The 21,400-nt window shown below is 46.5% G+C and overlaps 1 protein-coding gene across 1 annotated transcript in view; it reads left to right on the top strand.

Moving 5' to 3' along the window:
• PLOD3 (procollagen-lysine,2-oxoglutarate 5-dioxygenase 3) overlaps positions 1-21,400 on the top strand; it is a 361,546-nt gene that overhangs the window by 225,289 nt on the left and 114,857 nt on the right. The window contains exon 7 of the mRNA XM_085639312.1: positions 4,860-4,957. Within this exon, the coding sequence (XP_085495438.1) occupies positions 4,860-4,957 (98 nt within the window). The remainder of the gene's footprint in view (positions 1-4,859; positions 4,958-21,400) is intronic.

Raw genomic sequence — 21,400 nt, 5'->3', positions numbered from 1 at the left:
GGGCTCACTAGTGACTGAGTCTTTGTGTGAGCCAACACAACGCGTAGATTAGTATTCCTTTTGCATGCAAAGAGTGGGGGAGGGGGGGTATTGCCTGCTTCCACCATTTAATATCCTCCAATGTTTCTTGATGATATTCTGAACCTTGTTGGAAATGGGGGTGTATGTTGTCACACATGCAATTCTATCTGTGTTGTGTTTTTGATGGGTCTCCAATAGTGCCTTTCTTTTTATTCTGCACCCTTTTCCTTGCCTTCTTCCTAGTTTTTTTGGGGTATTGGCGTACCAGGAGTTTATCCTCAAGCATTGTGGCTTAAATGATTCCAATGAGGAGCAATTTTGCCATACCCGAAGGAACTGTCCCACAGGTAAATTCGGATGCAGGGCCCTAAGATGGAAACTCTTGTACAAAAGCAAACTGTTCTTATCTGTGGCCTTATTATGGACCCTAGTGCTGATTTTTCCCTTTTATTATAATCACCAGGTCCAGAAACACGGCTTCTTCTTTACATATTATCTGAGTGAATCTAAGGTGTCTGTCTCGCGAGTAAACCTAATTGGCGAACTCCAATGCCTGTTCATTTCTGGACCATACCACCAGTACATCATCAGTGTATCTGCGCCACAGTTTAATATGATCTTTATATAGGTTCTCCTGGGTGAACATATGGTCTGCTTCAAACTGGTGCACACACAGACATGCCATACTCCCCATTGAAGTACCCCACACTTGATGGTATGTAACAGAATCAAATTGAAATAAATGTTCTGTTAGTGCCAGTTCGGCATATTCCATGACCATCCCATTCTGTCTCCGCCAAGATCTTTTCAACCTCCTCAAAAGTTTGTCTCTGGGGGGATACTGGTATATAGTGCTTCTATGTCCCTAGTTATTATCATCTCCTCGCGAGCAGTGATGTCCATGTTTTGAAGCAGACCTAGAACATCCTCGGTATCGCACAAGTGTGAAATGGACATTTCCCAATTGGCCCCAGGAACCAATTGCAAAACTGTGACAAAGGTTCCAATAACGATCCTACCCGCTAAGACAATTAGTCTGCCAGGGCTGGGACTCTTTTTTTTTTGTGTATTTTTGGAAGGGTATAAAACGTCTGGGCTCTAGGTTTTTTTGCAGTCAAAAAGTCTGCCTCATGTTTGGTAATCCAATCCTGGATTAATACTTCCTCCACCCTTGATTTTCTCTTATTTGTTAATCACAGGGTGGGGTCGGTTTCCAAGATTTTATAACTTTTTACATCCGATAAAAGGCTGAGACACACAGTACATGATTCTATCCATAAACACTATGGCTCCCCCTCTGTCTGCTCGTTTAATAGCCAGCTCCGTATTCTTTTTCAGAGTCTCAAGGGCACGGGTTTCATTCCTCTTGAGGTTATGGAAGACCTTATTGGTGTTGCATCCAATCTCATCCACCTCCTTGAGGACTGTCTGCTCAAAGGCCAGTTCCTCGTATGGTAAAGACGGTGATGGAGGAACAAAGGTAGATTTATTCCTTAGTCCTGTATTTTGACTCCTTGTATGGAGATATCCTGATATTCAAACAAGGCCTGAAACTTAATACGCCTAAATAATTGTTCCAGTTCTGTGCGTAAGGTAAACGGATCACTTCTGGGCATGGGGACAAACCCCAGTACTTTGGATAATATCCCCATTTCAGTTTCTGTAAGGGTAGTTGTAGTCCGGTTCACTACAATGGTGGATCCCTGCTCGTAGATGAAGTTGGTTCCCTCACTTTGCTCCTCATGATCATCTGGGTTGGTTGCTGGTCATCCCAGTGTACCCTGGGTTTTTGCTTGTGGAATTTTGTCTCCCTCTTCCTCGGCCTCTGTATAAAAAGGGGGAGTCTTGTGGAACGGGAACCTTTGCTGCATTGATGGAAACGGTTGGGGCCAGGATAGTATGCTGTAGGTCGACCTCTTGACCCATCCTCGTCACTGCTTCTACTACTTCTATCATCCCCTCAGCTGAACGTCCAGTCTAATGGTGTGGGTCTGTATCTAGATTGACGTCTCTGAGGTAGCGGACTTAGAGGTTCTTCGTAGTGTTCCTCAGTTGTATATGGGAACACCTTCTCATGGCTACATTTTTGTACATCCTTCCTTAGTTTAGTAGGGCTGGATTGGGTCAAATACTCTCTATAATGAGATTGATCTGTGTTAACCTCTTCCAATTTCTTTTTAAATGCAGAAATATGTACAGAGGACGTAAGGTTATTCTCACTGGTTTGAATCTTAATAAGTAGTAAATCGGCTATTTTCTTAGCTGTATTAATAATCGGTACCAGCAGTCTTTTGTACATTTCCAAGCTATAAATGACAAGTTTTTCCAGATTCCTTGTTATTCAAAAATATGCGGGGCTCATTAGTGACAATCCTCAAGGGGCAGAAATCTTCCTCAGATATTCAGTCATAAATGCTCCATGTAATGAAGCTCTTATCAGTTCCTTTTTAATGGCAGTCAATGACTCCCAATCGTCTGTCCCCATCAAGGTTTGTGAAACTACAGTTTCTGATAAAAGGGATGGGGCTCCGAGAATTTCCGCTATTGCGGCCTAATCAAATGATAACTCATTAACTCCCTCCATTGTGACTACAGATTAATATATCCCATGTTCTGGGTTTACTTAAGGGTTCAGTATAGTCAGAACAAAATCTCTTTTTTCGATTCTCCCAAATGTAGACACTGGCTCAATGTGTAGTATGCCCCAATGTGTTCCCACAACCTACGGCTGTACTCTCATCCAAACACGAAACTTTGGGGGATATCCAAGGTAGGGAACTAGAGGCTATGGGGCCTCAAGGGTGAGCTGGCCTCCAAACACAATGTCTTTAACACAGCAAAGCCATCCAAGATTGTTTTTTACATATCATATATCCCTCTGGATTCTACCTCAAACATCCAAGATTGTTTTTTACTTACCATATATCCCTCTCGATTCTACCTCAAACAATCTACTACTGGGCATACACAAAAATGTAACGGGATGTCCTTGCACAGCACCAGCTGCCATGCTTCATCATAGGACTCCCAACGCTCTCCCAAAACCTGGTTTGATGGAGAATGGGCCTACAACTGAAATCAGGGAGGCACTGCCCGATGTCCGTTATCTGCCAACAACCAGAATACATAGATGTGCAATTCAAGCTGCTGCCTCACATCCCTTCTACCTCTCCTGCATGTGCAGCCGATGCAGGCCACTCCTCTGCATCCAGCCGACTTCTGATGATCCTCCAGTCAGCATATATACTTTAACCAGGTTCCAGGCCTTCCACATTTGAGGTCCATTCGCTAGAATCCCAACCCCTGCTGACTATATACCACCTCCACACTCCTGTACCTGAAATCACCCTCCGCCTGCTCAACACCCAACATACCAGGCTAGTCTTCAATGCCCCTTCTAATCAGTTGGCTCCTTTCTGCTTCTGGAAACTGTAAATAATGCACAATTGCAAGTGTTTCTTAAGTGCTTGTTCTCTCCATGCGATCTTTTCATTCGTGATACCAGTTTCCTTAAATGTTACGTACATAAGCAGTTCTCTCCTTTTGTACCTTCAGTAGATATGTACAGCTCGTCTTATAGAAATGCTGTTTGTGCTCCAACAAATATGTAAATAATGAATTCAGTGTCCAGGAAGAGTGCAGAGGCAGCAGTGACAGCTTCTCTCAGGGTGCTTAAGAAGCACAAATGTAGTCTGCTGTGAAGAGAACCAAGGCCTTTTCACACAGCTGAGGCTAAGAGAACAGACGCACATCACTGAAGGGCAGGAGAAAGTGTGGGGTGGGTTGTGCTTCGATTGAGTGTCTTATGCAACCCTTAAACCCATGGGAACCTGGGCACATAATGATTCTTACAAAACAGTGGTTCTCATTGGTGTCACTTGGAGAATTTTTAAATAAAAGGCAATGTCACTTTACTCAATTAATGCAGTATCAAGCAAACATTAGTCACCATCACACTTGCTCCTTAACACAAAAGGTTGTTTATCCACATTTTGTTTCCAATATATGCCATTCAGAGGTCTCATCGTCCCTAAAGTCCTGATGAGGCCCTCACACCCGGACAAAGGGATCGGAACGCCATCGTCAATATTAAGTAGCAAACGACCCATCAAGTATTAGACTATTATAAACTCAGGAGCTGTTTCTTATGAAAACACACACTTTTTCGTCTCGCAAAAGATTTTCATTTATATTGGCTGTGGTTTTTTTCTCATAGGACACTTTGCACTTTTTTTTAGACTTTGTGTTAAGTTCTGTTACATGTTAATATATGTGTTAAGGAACAAGTGTGCTTGTCATTAACGTTTGCTTGGTACTGCAGATTGGATAAGGTGATTTTGTCTTTTTTATTTTTTTATTCTGCATTTTATGAACCACCACTGCCCAAGGCGGGTCTCTGGGCACTGATGCAAATGCATGCCAGCTAGAGGGAAGTCTGGAGCTGTGCCCTAACTTCAAGCATGGAAACGAAGCCGCTGTCATCTAGTGGAGGAGTCTACCAAAAGCTGGGGGCTTAGACAGTGAAAGATTGTCCCCAGGTCTGAGGCTGTAAAGTGGAACATTCAGAAATGTTCTCCGAACTCTGTAATGTAGGAGTTGACACCCAGTGGTTTCTCAGGGCCTCTGACAGTAGCCATGCCCTGTTGCTACTGAACTGATTTGAAATAGAACTGGCGACGCACACTTAGGTGCAAGCCGCTGCTGCCCTCGACTGCTCCTAACCCAGCGCCAAGTTATCAAGCCACGCAGAGCGGCGTCAAATGTTGTGTATGTTTTATCTCTTAGTAACAATGTCTGCGTTCTGTGTTACTTATATGTATCCCTCCGGTTCTTTTTAGATGAAGTGGTCTTGAAATTTGAAAAAGCACGCGTAAGAGCAAGGAACGTGGCCTACGACACTCTCCCGGTCATCATCCACGGAAATGGGCCCACTAAAGTAAGTGCAGCCTTCCAACACCAAGAACAGTTTGCTAACACTATGTCCAGAGTGAAGCAGATAGGCCTCACCACCTCGCAGGATGAAAAGCTGCATCATAGATGTAGAAATGTACTGTCCATCTCACCACAGGCAACCAATCACAGTTCAGAGCTGCTAGACAAGAAGACTTACTGTCTGAGATGGATAGATAAATACGCATGGGCCTCATTGAATAACCTGCGACAGCACCGAGGCCACCTCCATGGAGACTGTCCTACTCCTTTAATCCTTTTTTTCAGCAATGTCTGTATAGGCATGCAAATAATCTGGTGGGTTAGGTAAAGAAACAGTCAAATGATATTGCATGCAGGGATGAGATGTGGGCAAGCAGTAGAGCTGCTGATCCTGGAACTTGGAAGCCTGAGTTTTAGTCCCGGCTTTTGCATTCAACCAAACACTCACCAGCCTTCTGGGCAACTAACTTTCATCTCTCTCTACCCCATTGAAACTAGTGGAACTTATCTACAAAAAGCGTGCTGTTGGCCTTTATTCCAATAGTTACTCCCCCTCTCTCTTGCTACCTTGCTACCTTTCTCATCACATCCTGGCTTCTTGGGTCCGGTCACAAACGGAGCCCCAACAGTGTACGGTTGTATGGTCAGCTTGAGATGCTCCTACTGGAATATAATGTTTTCTTGATGATATTCCTCTGTTGTTCCTGGGAGTCTGGTCTGTGCAGGGCCAGCTTTGCAGGACCTCATTGCAAGGTGTGTAATATTCAATAGGAGTGCAACATATGCACCATTTGCTTGACTTGCTAAACAATGGATTTTGAATTTATCAAGTTAGACCAAGGCTGCAATTTCTGGTCAAGGGTGAAATGTTTTGTCCAGCAGTTTCCCATAAAAATGACTCCTACTTGAGCATATAAATCTGCAGGTGTATGTTGCCAGTCCTTCGGCGTGCCTCTGTTTGTGCTTGTGTATCATAGAATGCGTCCGTGCACTGCGTTTGTTTGGCAGACACTGGTCTAGAACCGATGCTCCACCCCCTGCCCCATCTGGAGGGGTCTGTCCTTCAGTTTTAGCGTCTGGGTGTCTGTGGAAACTGCAGTGTTCCAGCAGGCACTCGTGTATTTCAGAGATGCCTCATTACCGAGCAGTGTCTATCCAAAAGCAAATTAGTTGACACTTTGTATAGTTTTTTGTTTTTTTCCGTATTTTTTGCATGTAAAAGCATCAGTATGCGTCCCTATATTGTATTAAGTTTGTATTTTTTCATTTGTATTATGGCGTAGCCAGATGAGGGAAAACATGTGACTGCTGAACTATGTATGCACCATACCATTCAGCGGTCAATTGTGCACCAATATTTATACATGGCCGGGCAGATTGTGTACGGTGCAGCACACACAAGGTCAGATTTGACTGGTCACACCTATGTGGACATATCACAGAGCAGCAACATGTCCTGATTTGATGCAAAGAAATTGGAGTGTGAGAAGACCTCCAACGCGGGTCTCACATGCCTCTGCACAGTAATATATATACATCTTAGTTTATGACACAGGTTGTTCAAATAGGCCAGATACACTGACGTATACAGACTATGGCATGTGATATATCCAGTTATACCAGGTACACTGATATGTACAGCTCACAGGTCTGCAACTGTACGTCTCATTTAACTGACTTTACCAATGCATACAGATAGCATTTAAACGCATGAAATTGCCTTTAGATCAGCCATGCCTGCATCTAGACATCACAGCACGCAATGTCCAATGGCATCAAGTGTTGGAGTCTGCAGGTTTATCTCTGATTTGCGTGTCGGAAGGAACCTCACTCCAGACAAAAGGCAGTTTTGGGTAATATTTGGCATCAGTCTCTCATATTTGCTTCAAGGGTGAAATGTTCTTGTGTTGTGCCACCGATACCTTCTCTGGAGTTTTTACATTGCCACCTCTCTGTCTCCCAAGCTTTTTGTGGCTAATCCTTTTGCAACTACAATTACTTTGGCCATTTATGTTGCTTTGTTTCACACTGGAAGAGGTAACACTCAGAATGCTCTTCCTGATCCTCTTGGTTCTTCCGAATGTAAACAAAATATAGGATTAGGAATAGTTCAGTTTCTGCAACAGCTGTTAAATCTTTGCTTGATTAAAGATTTGCTTCATTTCATGTGTTCACTTCTATTTCGTTCTTTTGTGTAAGACTTATTTTTACTACAAGATCTGTTTCAATATTCAGTGCAATGAAAAATAATTTATCCTACCAGAGGAAAATGAATGTTATAATGATGTCAATCAATATAATACTAATCTCAAATTCCCAAAGATGACTAGAAAACCACAGATGTGTTACTTCAATGAGGGTATACACTTTTTAATAAGAAAATCACTATTGCCAATTCGTCGAAACGTACTGCTTGAAACACCAGTTTGGATCTAAGAACTGTGCATCAAAGAAAAATGATAGAAGGATTACCATCTAATCAGAAACAAATGTACAAGTGCATTTTATCAGAAAAAGCAACATTTAAGAAAACCAAACTAAATTATTCAGCTATATTCAGAGAGTGGTACAATGATAAGACTCTTGAAAAAAACGGCAATATTAAAAGCGGAATGCAAGGATCCTCTTAGATCTCACAAGAAATCACCTATATAACACAATATTCTACAGCTTCGGAAATTAAGTCTTAAGACATTGTTTTGCTTTACTCGGAAATGATCAAGCAAGACAAGAAAATGAAAGAGCATTTACCGGTACAAAAATGTAAATACAAGACGGCGAAACCTCATGGTGAAATTAATACAAGAAAAAGTAGTAAAACAATTCTGGGTGTAACAAACAACAAACTTTGACTAAGAAGAAAATGGGAAAATATCCCTATTATACTTGTACTTATATAATATTGTATTATAAGGGAATACTATAAAAGAAAATTCCTGCACATCAAAATCATCGAAAATAAGAGTCGAATTTAACTGTGATTATTATTTTGTGGTACATGTTGTTAAAATCCCTCGTGTATCATCGCGTGTAGTACAAATAACTCTTGGGGCAAAAAACTTAGTGTACAAACACAAATCAAACATTAGATTCCTAACAGACCATCACAAATTGGCAGACATTGTGATGAGCAATGTCATAAGATAGCACAGATTCAATTTCAGATAATAGATCAAGTACCACAACTTAACAACAACAGTATCCAGAGGATATATATATATATATATATACTTTATTTTTCATTTTGCACTAACAAAAACAAATCGTGAATGATACAGCATAGAGGAGCATACCTTTGATGTAATTGGCAATACTTGGTACAGGTGGTAGCATCAATAGGGGTACATAGTCATCCGTGAGTATAACACAGTGAGGTATAAGCATGGGACACACCAATGACACCCAGGTCGCTTGCTGCTAGAATCAATTCTCTCGCCCCCCCCATCAGGATCAGGCTGGTCTTCCACATCCGACCCGCTTTCCCCCCTTTCTAGCATATTGTGAGCGGAGGGCTCTCCCTCTGCCACCCCCGAAGCACACATTTCTCGCCAGATCATCCAGTCCCCTTGTAGCTTCTTTCCCTACGGGTAAGTTTCATATGTGCTTCTTCGGCTAGAGACCACTCTCGTAAATCCTTGAGCCAGTCCGGCACTTCCGGGCCCCTCTGTCCCATCCATGTTATGGCCACCCTACGCCTAGCCAGCACAAGCATTAATTGTAGCCATTTATATGGAAGTTTCATTTTCTTGGGCTTCCTGACGGACACGAGTAGGCAACTCAAGGGTTACGGTCTCACCTGAAGACCCGTGGCTGCACTAATCCTGCTGACCACCCCTGCCCAGAACTGCCTGACCGCAGAGCACTCCCAGGCCAAGTGCAGAAAGCCCGCATTCTCTATGGCGCACCTCGGGCATCTATCATCCCTGTCACATGAAATGCGTTTTAACGATACGGGGGTTAGGTAGGTGCGATGCAAGAAATTGAAGTGCGTCAGTTTAAATCTGGCATTGCAGGAGACAGTGAGGGTGCCTATGTATGCCGACTGTTTCTCTTCCAACTGGATGCCTAGATCCCTCTCCCAGGCAGCCTTGGACGGCGGCACTGGGGGTGTGGAGTCCTGTTTCATAGCTTTTTAGAGGAGAGAGCTCAGTTTGCGACCAGCACCGCACGTAAGCAGGATTCTAGAGTTTGTGTCGGATGTGGAATGTCCGGGTATTGTCGCCAGGTGACCTTTACCACCTCCTGAATACCTCTATAGTGTAGGAATTGGCCCTGCCCGAGGCCAAAGCTTTCCTCCGCCTGTTCATAAGTGATAAATGTCTCATTGGGAAAAAGGTTGGCAAGGACTTCACAGCCGCCCTCTCTCCAGGGTTGAAACAACATATGCCTTCCCATGTCTGTAAAGGGGGCCAGTATCCAAATCTGTAGCTCCCTGTGAAATGGGGCCTTCCTTAAGACCTTTTCAACAAACCGCTGCCACATGTCAGCCGTATGTCTCACCACGTAGGGGAGAGTTGCCTCCGCTCCCCTGCCCTGCATCAGCACCTCCTGAAGTGCCAGGGTATCCACCCTGCCTGACAGAAGGTGTTTCTCCCAATTGTCCGTGTAAGTCAGCCAATGTGCCACAGGTTGTAATTGAGCAGCGTAATATTATAAATCAAAACGTGGAGCTTCCAAGCCACCCTCTTCATAGCTGCGTATGACCGTGTTTAGGGCTACCCTACTTCGCCATCGTGCCCAGAGCAGGGACGTGAGAATCATATTCACAGTTTTGAAGACGCGCGTCAGTAATGGGCATAGTGAATTTTGGAGGGCATATAAGGTCCTGGGAAGCATCACCATCTTAGAGATGGCCAGCCTACCCATCAGTGACAGTGGAAGGGTATTCCAAAATGTCACCGAACGCAGTAGAGACGTGATTACCCGGTCTATGTTCCTGGCCAGCGCCTGTGTGTCCGTCGGTGCAACCTGTATCCCCAGGTATCGGAACCCCACTCGCTCCCAGCGCTGCCCCAGGTCCGGAAGATCCTCCAGGGGCACCAAGGCTAGTCCTGCCAATGGAAAGATCAGTGACTTGTTTCGATTGAGCCGCAATCCAGATACCTCTCCAAAACTATCCAATTGACGCAGCAGTTCAGGTAGTGCGTCCGGGGGGGGGCAAATAAAACAGGGCATCGTCGGCATACAGGGAGACAACGTGGCTCGTGTTGCCCACTCTGATTCCCCTCTGATCCATTTCCGCTCTGACCCGGACAGCAAATAGTTCTATGGCCAGGGCAAACAGTAGGGGCGAAAGGGGACACCCCTGGCGAGTGCCCCTACCCAGCTGCCATTCTTCTGAGCGCGCGCCCCCGAGCATAACCCTCGCGTGAGGTTCCGTGTACATTATGCAAATCCAGTGACAGAATTTGGGTCTCAGCCCCACGACCCATAGGACCTCCAAAAGATATCCCCAATCTACCGTATAAAATTCCTTGGCGAGGTCGATGGAAACCAGTACCATCTGTTCCTCCCGATCACGTACTTCATGCATTACATGATTAAGCCGGCACAGATTCATAGCCGTGTTCCGGCCTGGTATAAAACCACATTGGTCCTCGTCCACCAAATGCAGCATATATGGCCCTAAACGAGATTCAGCATCCGTGTTGATCATTGTAATTGGTCGGTACGATGAGGGCTCATGCGCATCCCCTCCCGGCTTCAGAATCATACATATCTCCCCCTGCTTCATGCTAGGTGGGAAGATCACCTCGGTCAAAGGCCTCCAGATACACCTGTAAAAAAAGGCGGGGAAGCGTGCCCGCAAAGGCCTGATAAAACTCAGGAAGATACCCGTGACTCCCCGGAGACTTAGCTCTCGGTAAGTGCTGCAGTGCGGAGTGCACCTCCCCCAGTGTTAGGGGCTCTTCGAGTTCTTTTTGTGCTGATTTAGGGATAGACCGTAGGGTCAGTTTGTGAAGGTAAGGGAGATAAGCTGTCTCACTAACTGCTGGGTCCACGGCATATGTTATCTGCGGGTGGGATTTCAGGACTCTCAGTAGCCCCATCTTTGAGTGGATCAGGCCACCAGTGGGCTCCCGCAGCGCAACGATTGTGGCAGGGGTTTGTTCTCGTCGGAGAATCCAGGCCAACAAACAACTCGATTTGTCCCCTTTCCTATGGAGGCGTCTGTATTGTGTGAGGGTGTATTTGTCGAGCCTGTCCCACATGTCATGGATGCGCTCCCGAATGCCGCGCTCCCTAGCCCCAGCACGGCGTCCGGAGCGTCTCAGGTCTGTGCCTCTAGGAGGTATCGTTCCCCTTCTTGTAGCTCTTATTGGAGCTGCTTGCGGACCCCACATGTTAGACTCAAGCAGGCCCCTCTCACCAAGGCTTTCAAGGCTTCCCATTTCGTGGCCCTTGACAAGTCGGGCCTCTCCCAGTTTAGGTCGATATAGTCAGTTATGGCAGATTCTATGTGTTGCTTCCCTACTGGGTCCTCGAGTACCTCCGCCGGTAACCTCCAAGTCCGGGGGCGACGAACCGGGGCCCCCCAATCAACCACGTAAGCCACAGGGGAGTGATCAGATAGGGAACGCACCGTACGACTCATCCTCGACATCCCGCGCCACAGCCACATATCCACCCACCAGAGAAATCTCCACTGGCTCCCCGTCAACGAAAGGATCACGTTCAGACTGCTCACCCACGCACACAAAGCGCTCCACAACATGGGCCCCGACTACCTCAACAGCCGACTCTCGTTCTACACCCCCACCTGCCAGCTTCGCTCCACCAGCCTCGCCCTCGTCATCGTCCCAGAACCACCTCCGGAGGAAGATCATTCTCCTACCCGGCAGCAAAGACCTCGAACTCCCTCCCCACTCACCTACGACTGACCCAGGACCATCTCAGCTTCAGGAAGCACCTCAAGACCTGACCTGTAGCAGCATCCCCCCCCCCCCCCCCCCCCTAGCGCCTTAGGACCCTCACGGGCGAGTAGCACGCTCTATAAATGTGATTGATTGATGTGTCACCTCGAAAGACATAACCGTGTCTGAGATTGCCACTAAAATCCTGTCTAGCCGACTGTGAGTATTATGAGTGGGGGAGAAACAGGTGTACACTTTCTGGGTTGGGTATCTCTGACGCCATACATTCTGGGCCCCTATATTCCCCATAACCTCTCGGAGCTTCACTGTCATCCTCGGTTTCGTGCCCTTGCGAGGTGGGAACGCAATTAAAATCCCTGCCAGATCAATGGGACTTCTAGTTCCAACACCAGGACCGCCTGCAGGTCCTGAAAAAAGTCTGGATCGTCCGTGTTTGGGGCACAAGTGTTCATTATAGCAATGTCTCTTCCGTCTAACTTAGCTCTGAGGAGTATATATCTCCCATGGACGTCAGCTTCCATATACTGAAGGGCAAATGGGGTTCCCGGGGCCAACCACACAAGGACTCCCCTGGCATAAGTAGAGAGTGAAGAGTGGAAAACATTCCCCCGCCATTTCTTTGCCAGCTTCTGAGCCCCTTCATCATTAAGGTGGGTTTCTTGGAGGCACGCTATCGAAACCTGATGTGTCTGGGGAAAGGATAGCACCCTATATCTCTTGGCACATGTACCCAGCCCTCTCACATTCCAGCTTAAGAACTTAAACCCCATTGATGGTAAAACAACCGGTCTCTGTGCGTCCCCCTTCTTGAATAGCTACATATAACCTGTTACCCACATGCTGCACAAACAATACATTAAAAAACAAAAACAAGAAACGACCCCCCAGGAACACCCACCCCCCTCCCTCCAGCAGTATGCTGACAACTATACATGCAGAAATGCTCTTCCCATGCTGGTGCCAGGACTTGCACAGCTGCCCCATCAGCCCAACAGAGGCCGAAAACTACCCTGTAAGAAAAAACTAATTCTAACTCCCGACCCAGCCCAGTTGCCACATAGCGGACATCAATGCCCCGAACCGCCCGATTTTATGTTTCTGGTACAACAGAGCCAGTTAGCTCCGCCAACCCCACAGAATGCACATGGTATCCAAGCAATAACTCATTCCGTCCCGATCCTCCCTCCAAGACACTTCCCCAGAGGTACATACCTCGGAAGCGCAGCCCCAGAGTCCCTGTGAGTCAATTGCCACCAGGCTACTAATCTAGAACCCCCATACCTCAAACAGAAGAGAAGAGAAAAAAAGGCATTGCTTTCATGGCAGGTCTGGAGTGGATGTAAGAGGGTCCATAATAGTTTCCGGAACCACATGATTGGTCGGTGGCAGAGTCTCTGGCACTAGACCCACTTCTGGGGCGTCCGTCACAGCCCGTGGAGAAGCGTCGCCGGAGTCCAAAGATTCCACCCGCAGGGCCCCGTCATCCCCCACCGTGATTCTCTGTCTTTCCGCTTGGGCGTCACTGGCGGACTGGTTCCTGCTTCTGCCCCTCCGAATCCTCGGGGGCCTGGTCCCCCATGTGTTCCGAGAACCCCTCTGTTCCCGCTCGGGGAGCGCTTCTCCCCTGATTTCGAGCCACTCCCACTCCTCTTCTGGAGAGTCGAAGAAGTAAGCTTTTTCCCTTGGATATCACCTTGAGTTTCTCAGAGTACAGTAACATGTACTGTAGGTGTAGTTTACGGCGCTTTTGCTTGATGCCGAGGAAAGATTTCCTCTGTTCCTGCACCTGGCGGGTATATATCCGGGTATATTGAGACTTTGGCATTGTCATACGTGAGATCTGGCACTTCCCTCGCAGCTTTCAAAATGCAGTCCCTGTAGTTCAGGATTTTGGCGATTGAGGGCCCTGGGGGGGGGGGGGGGGCCCAGCCAGCGGCGGAGGGGCCCCAGCCAGCGGCGGAGGGATAAGCGCCCTGTGGACTCTTTCCTCCACAAAGACCTCCGACAGACTCGTGGGGCAGAGCTTGGTGCATATCCAATTCTCCAGAAATCACTCCGCGTTGCCCTGCTCTGCGCGCTCCGGAATGTCCAGGACCCTGATATTACTGCGGCGGGCCCTTCCCTCTCCTTCCTCCACTCGGTGCTCTAACGCTCCGGTGGTGTTAGTTAGCTGAGAGACCTGCTGCTTCAGAGATGCCACTTCTCCCTGAAGCTGTACGATATCCCCTTCTGCCGTTGAGACCTTGTCCGCCACTGTCCACAGGACTGCCCTCAGCAGATTTACTTCGATGGAGACCGTTTCAATCTTCTTTTCCAAGGCAGTGCAGGACCCCTGTATTGCTTCCAGGAGCCCTGCTCGGGATGGTTCGTTAGTGGCGTCGTCATCCCCCTCCAGGCCCGTTTGACGAGAGAACCGTTGCGTGGGGAGGCGTTGTGTGTTATACTGCGTGATTGTGTTGTGGTTGGAGGCACGGGCTGTCTGTCTTTACCCATGGTGCAGGACTGGGGGACTCCCTCAGGGGTCCCCAAATTGCTGGCACTTAACAACTCAAGCCCACCCTGTAGGGCACTGAGCCACTGGAGAGGCAGATTTACGTCCCTCCTGCAAGTGTCCAAAGAGCATGGCAGTCCTAGTCGGTGGCCAGAGGGCAGCTGCCCTCACTCAGTGAAGTTGGGGACCTCAGCCCAGGTGTACCCCAATACAGGGGCAGACGTAAGGGTCCCACAGAGTCCCCGGGGCTGCTCACCTCAGTATGTCTGCTGCTCCAGCGGCCGCAGGGCGGCGGTTCGTCCACTCCGCCCACCAGCAGTGACACCTGCAGCGCACTCGGACGCGGCCCCTGCCACAGAAGCGGGCCTTGGGCGTGTGGTGGGTACAGTCGCGATGCTGCAGGAAAGCCTCGCGTCCCAGTCATACCATCAGTTAGCGAGCTCGAGGTTCCCCACAGAAGTCAGGCCCCCCCGGGGCATCCAAGCAGGCGAAGGCAGGCAACGCAGGCAGTCCCAACGGGCCTCCCAGTAGCCGGTCGCCGCAGGCACAATGACTCCAAGCCTAGGGCGAGCCCAGATCTTCAGCGTCTCACCGGCATCGCCCCATCGAGACTTCAGATGCACCACTCAAGGGGCTCCCAATGCCCAGGAGGCCACCCACCGCCAGCACCAAGTTCCACAGGAGCTCCACAAGGAGAGATCTCCGGCCACTCAACTGCGTCACACCTCAGTCGCAGGCTGGCCACGGCCGAGCGCGGGCCGCGGCAGGGAGCCGTGTACGATTGTTGTGGTTCGCCCTCACAGGATAGTCCTCCACGACAGGGAGTGGGCCGTGTCCTCCCGAAGCTCCTATGCGGCCACCGCAGAACAAAGCACCTCCGGCACTCTGACACTGAAATTCCTCGCAGCGCATCTCTTGGCCCGAGTCTCACCCAGGTGCTGGTGCGACGATGTAGGGACTCACCGCACTCCGGGAGGGCCCCGATGGCAATGGGGACCTCCTCTGTCTCTGCCAGGGTCCCCAGAGCAGTCAAGAGCGGGATCGTCGTCTCCGGACACCAGCCGCGACTCGGGTGTAGGCTGAAACCCCGGCCTCGCGTAGTCCTCTCTCGTCAGGCAGTCACCAGGGTGCTCAGCCCCAGTGGCCGGTACCATGCCGTGGATCAGGCCCCCCCCCCATCCTGCTTGCAGGGTCCCGACCGCAACCACAGAGCAGCTGTGGGCGTCCGGGTGAAGGATATATCAGGATTTCAGCGGCAGGCCGGTCGGGAGTCGAAGGAGCTCACGTCCTGTCAGCCATGCTGCTTGGCCACGCCCCCCAGACAATCAATATTAAGCAGAAAAGGTCTCTGAATAACTGGACATGTTGACCCCTCGGGTTTCTTAATGAAACAGAAGAACATCCAAGTTAATTTTTTTAAATGGGACAATTGATACATTACCTTGGTCTCCCACCATATCTACTCGATGTGTTGATTCGCCTCCACACAGGGAATTTTGCACAGGTGAGGTGCTGGAAGAACGGGGATCTATCTGCACGTTTTCCTGTAACTCGGGGGGGTACGACAGGGCTGCGTATTGGCCCCTACACTATTTAGCTTGTACGTCAATGGATTGATTGACGAACTAAATAGTATCAAGGATACTGATGCCCCCCGACTGGTCTCTGGTCGGGTGCCCGCTCTGATGTTCGCGGACGACACACTGCTGTTATCCCGGACATCATCGGGCATCCAGCGGGTACTGGATGGGTTTGCGACCTTTTGTGCCTCGCGGGGACTGGAGATCAACTTGGGGAAAACCAGGTTTATGATCTTCAGTCCCCCGAGGCGCACACGTCCGAACCCTGTACTGGGGGGTGTCCCCTTGGAAAGAGTCAAGACCTTCACATACCTAGGGGTCACGCTTACTGAGAACTTTACCTGGGAAGCTCAAGTGGCAAAATCTTCTTTGAGGCTATCCCAAACATCGGGGGGAATTGGTAGACTTCACAGAACTTCTATTTTCAAACCTGTTACCCCTGTATTGGAGATTTATAAAACCCAGGTTAGGTCTGCAGCATTATACGCTGCAGAACTGTGGGGCCATACAAATACATCCAATCTTCAAAAGGTGGAACATGCCTTCATGCGTGGTCTGGTTGGCCTCCCCCAGAGTACGCCTCTAATACCATTACGCTTGGATATGGATTTGGTTCCCGTTAATGACTTGGCTGCCGCACGACCTCTGCTTTTTTGGAGAAGGCTCTGGTCTGTCCCTGAGCTTGAATTTTTTAGAGCAGAATTTAGTGCAATCTGGGGGACGCTAAAGTGTAAGAATATTCCCTGGCTGCTCCATATAAAGTCTTCCTTTTATCAAATCGGTCTGCCCCAACTTTGGGACACTCCGGATATTAGCTGTATGAGGACTCACAGGTCTGAGATACTGGCAGCTGTCAGACTTTTTAACTCCAATAGATTAAACTGCTCAGCTTCTCTGGGCAGGTTGACCTCCGAGTTTCTATTGATGAAAATTGAACCTAAATTGGAAGTATTTTTGGATGTAGTACAGCCCCCACTGGCGAGAGAACTTTATACTCAGTTAAGATATGGCTGCCTCCCAATCGGGGTATTTACATCTAGCTGGGGAAAATTGATTGAGGCCAAATGCCCAATTTGCAAAACATGCAAAGAAGATGTTGCGCACATTTTGTTCTTTTGTCCAGCATATAGTGCGACCCGAAAATGCTGGCTTTTCCCCTTGTGCAAAATATTGGGCCTCAGAAAATGTGTACAAGCTCGAAGAGTTCTAACCTACGATACCAACCCACTTATTGTCTATGCAGTTTCCCGTTTCCTATTTACTATGTGGAGGAGACGAATGAGTTTTATTAATCCATAGTAATGGCCTATCCGTTATTATTTTTTTATTAACTGACCATGATAACTCATTGTTTAATAATTGTTTCTTAAATTTACATCTTCTTATTTTCGTACTTGTATATATTTTATTGTACTTTTATGGTCCTGCGACCGAAATAAAGTTATCATGATGATACATTATTGAACATGAGGAAAATCTAAATGAAATGGAGGATGTTTTATTTCACATGAACCAAAGAAAGGAATAAATGCATAAGAATGAGTGAAATATAATAATTAGGTAGGAATTAAATGAAACTTCTCAAACTTGATTATAGAATATTATACAAATACATACATAGGATCTGAAAAACATTAAGAAATATTTTACAAGAAGGGGTATTACACTACATGAACAAAAGTTTGGAAGATTGATATTCTTTTTATTGAAGATGGAGAAATACTCTATGTTGAATGATGTGATTGCTAACTAGATCTATTGTTCTTAAGTCAGGTTGCAGAGAAGCGTAACATGGCTTAAAGTCAAGAAAAGCAAAGCGATATGACACGGTCTGTGTTGTCCACATGATTGAGGTTTTTTAAGCCATCTTGCACAGTAGCCCACGCTGCTGTGCAAAATGTTAAAAAAAAGAAGCAGGGTGAGACGGAGACCAATATATGGGGTTAGGGGCAGGGAGCGGCAATAACCAGCAGCAGTAGGGGGGGTGTGGGGAAAACAAAATGAGGTAGGTGCGGGAGAGTAGGTGGGAGTACAGGGTGGGAAGAAGAAATAGTACCTCAGTCACAGTAGGAGCAGTGAAGAGGCACTTATTACGTTGAATCAATCGTGACTTGGTCCATGCTCCACAGAAAGGAACTGAAGTGAGGCTTGGCCTCTGCTGGCCAATTAGGAGGCTGTAAGGAAGAGTGGGCAGGCTCCAAGCCCTTTATTGTAAACAATGGTGCCTGCCATCCAAGAACACACAACCTATAAATGCAGATTGTTTCCAACTGATGGTAGGCCCTCAGATAATAGCTATCTACAGATCTCCAACAGAAGAGGCAGTCAGTCAAAGGCAGGTGGCTTTTAAGGCTCTGCACACATCAACTTCAACTTTTTAATGAGATTATGCCAACAGGAAACATTTATTCTTATACACAAGTGTAATTTACGGGATGAACGGCACCTGTCCATTACTCCATCACCCCCAAATGTAATTTCTTCTTTTACCATTTAGCTAGGATTATATGCAAGATGAATGAGTGCCCCCAAAAACTGCATTACCCTCCAGTTTTGCGTGAATGATGAATGGAGGTCCGTAGAAATAACTGTAACAACGGATGTGCATTAAAAGTGCCTGGTTCAAAGTGAAGGTTTGGTCCTGAACTCAGAAGCAGCCATAGTAAGGAAACTGCTACAGAAAGAGGAACGCAAATAGGAATAACAATTATTCACAGTCACATTAGATTATTTCTGGTCCTTATCCAAAAGAGTATACAGAGTTCCCTTCCCCCTTTGCCTGGTCCTCACCATAGGAGAAACTGCATTCATGGTTATGCTGAAATGAACCCCCATGTTTGCATCTGTCCCACTCAACGTGTCTGGTTGATCTCTGTGCCCTTTTTGGAGGTGTTCAAACCCTCCAAGCGCCCCTGTCTGTACCTGCCTCCTAGAATAGACTGAGCTTTTAAGATTCTCCTAAAACTTAGAGGTCGGACGTAGAAATACGCCCAAATAGAATTGTACTAATCTAAGTCAAGTCGTTGAATACTTGAGGAAAGTGTTTGGATGGGATCCTTACTGTACTTTCAGCTACTGGGTAGACTAAAAACACCAGCATATCGGTGCACGTTCGTGAAAGATTTTCCAAGCAGACCACAAACTAAGAGCTTGAACAGATGTAATACTGGCAACGCTGGTCGACTGTATGATGGCAATACTACCAATCGGGCCATCAAATTCTCCAGAGCACGCTCTTAAATTTACCTACAGGTAACATTTCAACAAAAGCCATGCAGCCAGCGTCTTACAGCCAAGAACTATATTGCCAAAGATTGTCATTTCAACAGTATTATGCAGGACTGTGTCCCTGATTCAGACTTTGGTGTGTTTGTATCACACTCTGATTCATACAAATACTAAACCCTCTAGGTATCAGCATAATAAGGTGTAGAATCAAAATCTTAATTTAAAATCTAACTAGACACCATAAATTATGCAAAAGATTTTCTCATCCACGTTGAACACACACACGCAACATAACCGCAAACAAATGAAGAACGTGGATTGGCAAAAGCCATAGATATGGCATCTTGCTATAAATAGCGTTTGGTATTACTTGGGTGACTGTATGTGTTGCCCCAACAGTCAGAGAAACAAAATGCCACAATGAAGTAACATATTGGACTACAACAATATAGGAGGTGGGAGCAACACCCCTTTCCATAGCAGACTACATCAGCAGAGTTAAGCTGTACCGTCTCAAAGAAGAATGTTATGAAAAAGAGTGATCAAATATGACATCTGAGTTTCAAGTGGTGACCTTAAAATACATTCACAGCAAAATATTACATAGTAGATACGTCTGACAAAGGGTGAGTATTTTTATTGCATCTTTAAGAAAGTCTATGTATGTGTGCATCTTTAACTGTAAACACAAAAGCTGTAAGCCCAACATCTCAGAAGAGCAAAATAAAACAAGCATCTGCAATGCAACAGGTCCCGCATTTACGAGAGTTTGGGCTATTGGCATTGTAAATGAAAATGCCTTTTATTTATGTTTTGGTTTTCAAAACATAAATAAAAGGCATTGTCATTTACAATATCAATAGCTTAAACTCTCACAAATGCAAGACCTATTGCATTCCAAATGCTTGAAGGCATCGCTGACTTACCATCTTCTGTCTCCCATGGCCCCTGAAGAGCTTGCTACGAGTTTAATAAACAAGCCGGTGGTCACAACTGCGCACAAGAGACCCTCCTGCCCTTTTGCAGTAAGAGTAACTCGTTAAAAAAAATAGTACTTACAAACTAAAGAAGACGTACCATGTAACAACTGAAGTAAAAGGGCCAGGCCTCATGGGCGGTTACAAATGAAGACAAGGCGGTACTAAGGAGGGACTAACAAGCCTAATAACGAATCAGAAGCCAGCATTTAAGAAGGACAATGACACAAGCCAATTACAAATATGGGTGGAGTGTGGGCGGGGCTTTATGTACATACTCCAATACAGCATGGCACGCAGAGCAGCGTATGCGCTGCCCAGGCTCGACCTAAAAAGGAAAATGCATCAGAGAATAGTAAATAGCACAGTGTCTCTATGACCGGTTTATGCATATAAACAAAATACACTTCATGAATCAAAGAAGATAAAAATCAGCAATTAAATTGTTGTCCTTTGAGCAAAGTGAATACATCAAAGAACACACATTTCCTCTCATGTAGCATATGCAGCCGAACAAAAGGGCTACTTGGTATCCTAGTGTCAAAAGCTAATGACAAGGTAAATGGAACCATGTAGCCATCCTCAAAACGCCATGATCTTGGGCAGTCCACCCAAGTAGTGGCAAAGCATTAGAAGCATATGAAAAACAATGTCTGAAGAGCCCTGAACCCCAGTCCACTCTTTAAGCTAAAGATCTCTATAACCAGACCTAAAACTCAATGGCATTAGCCAGTTACTTAAAATGCCAACAATTCCAATGGCTGCTCTTCTATTTGTATTAAGATGGTATGATTGTGTGTTACCACCATGGCTACTTATTTCATTAAGAGGACATGTGGAGTGCTGTGACATTCACTGTCAATGTGACATCAGATTAACATTTTACAGTTAGTCTACAATCTCAGCTGTGATGAGACTTTAATAAACCTGTAGATTGGCTGTTAATAAATCATGTGTCATCCGGAAGTAACACACCCAGGAACTCATCTTTTTAAACAGCTAAAACATTGAAGCAATTTAAAATGTTAATTATTTGATCTTAAGCCATAACCTTACCAAATAGGAATCTATCAGCCCCAGTAATGCAGAAATTAACATTACCAAGCTTAAAATAAATGACACCGTGTCTGGATGCAGCAACATATGTTTTGAGAAATATCCGTGAGATACTAGAGAGGAGAGAGAGAGAGAGAGAGAGAGAGAGAGAGAGATATAGAATCTGTATTTTACATTCAGTAGAGAACCCTGCACCTATGGTATGGGCAATATAAGGTCAAGAAGGTGATGACATGACCA

The sequence above is a fragment of the Triturus cristatus genome, chromosome 12 (genome assembly GCF_964204655.1).
Source record: "Triturus cristatus chromosome 12, aTriCri1.1, whole genome shotgun sequence".
Classification (NCBI taxonomy): Eukaryota; Metazoa; Chordata; class Amphibia; order Caudata; family Salamandridae; genus Triturus; species Triturus cristatus.
Note: the sequence above shows the minus strand (reverse complement) of the source record. Positions and strands in the feature narration are given on the sequence as shown.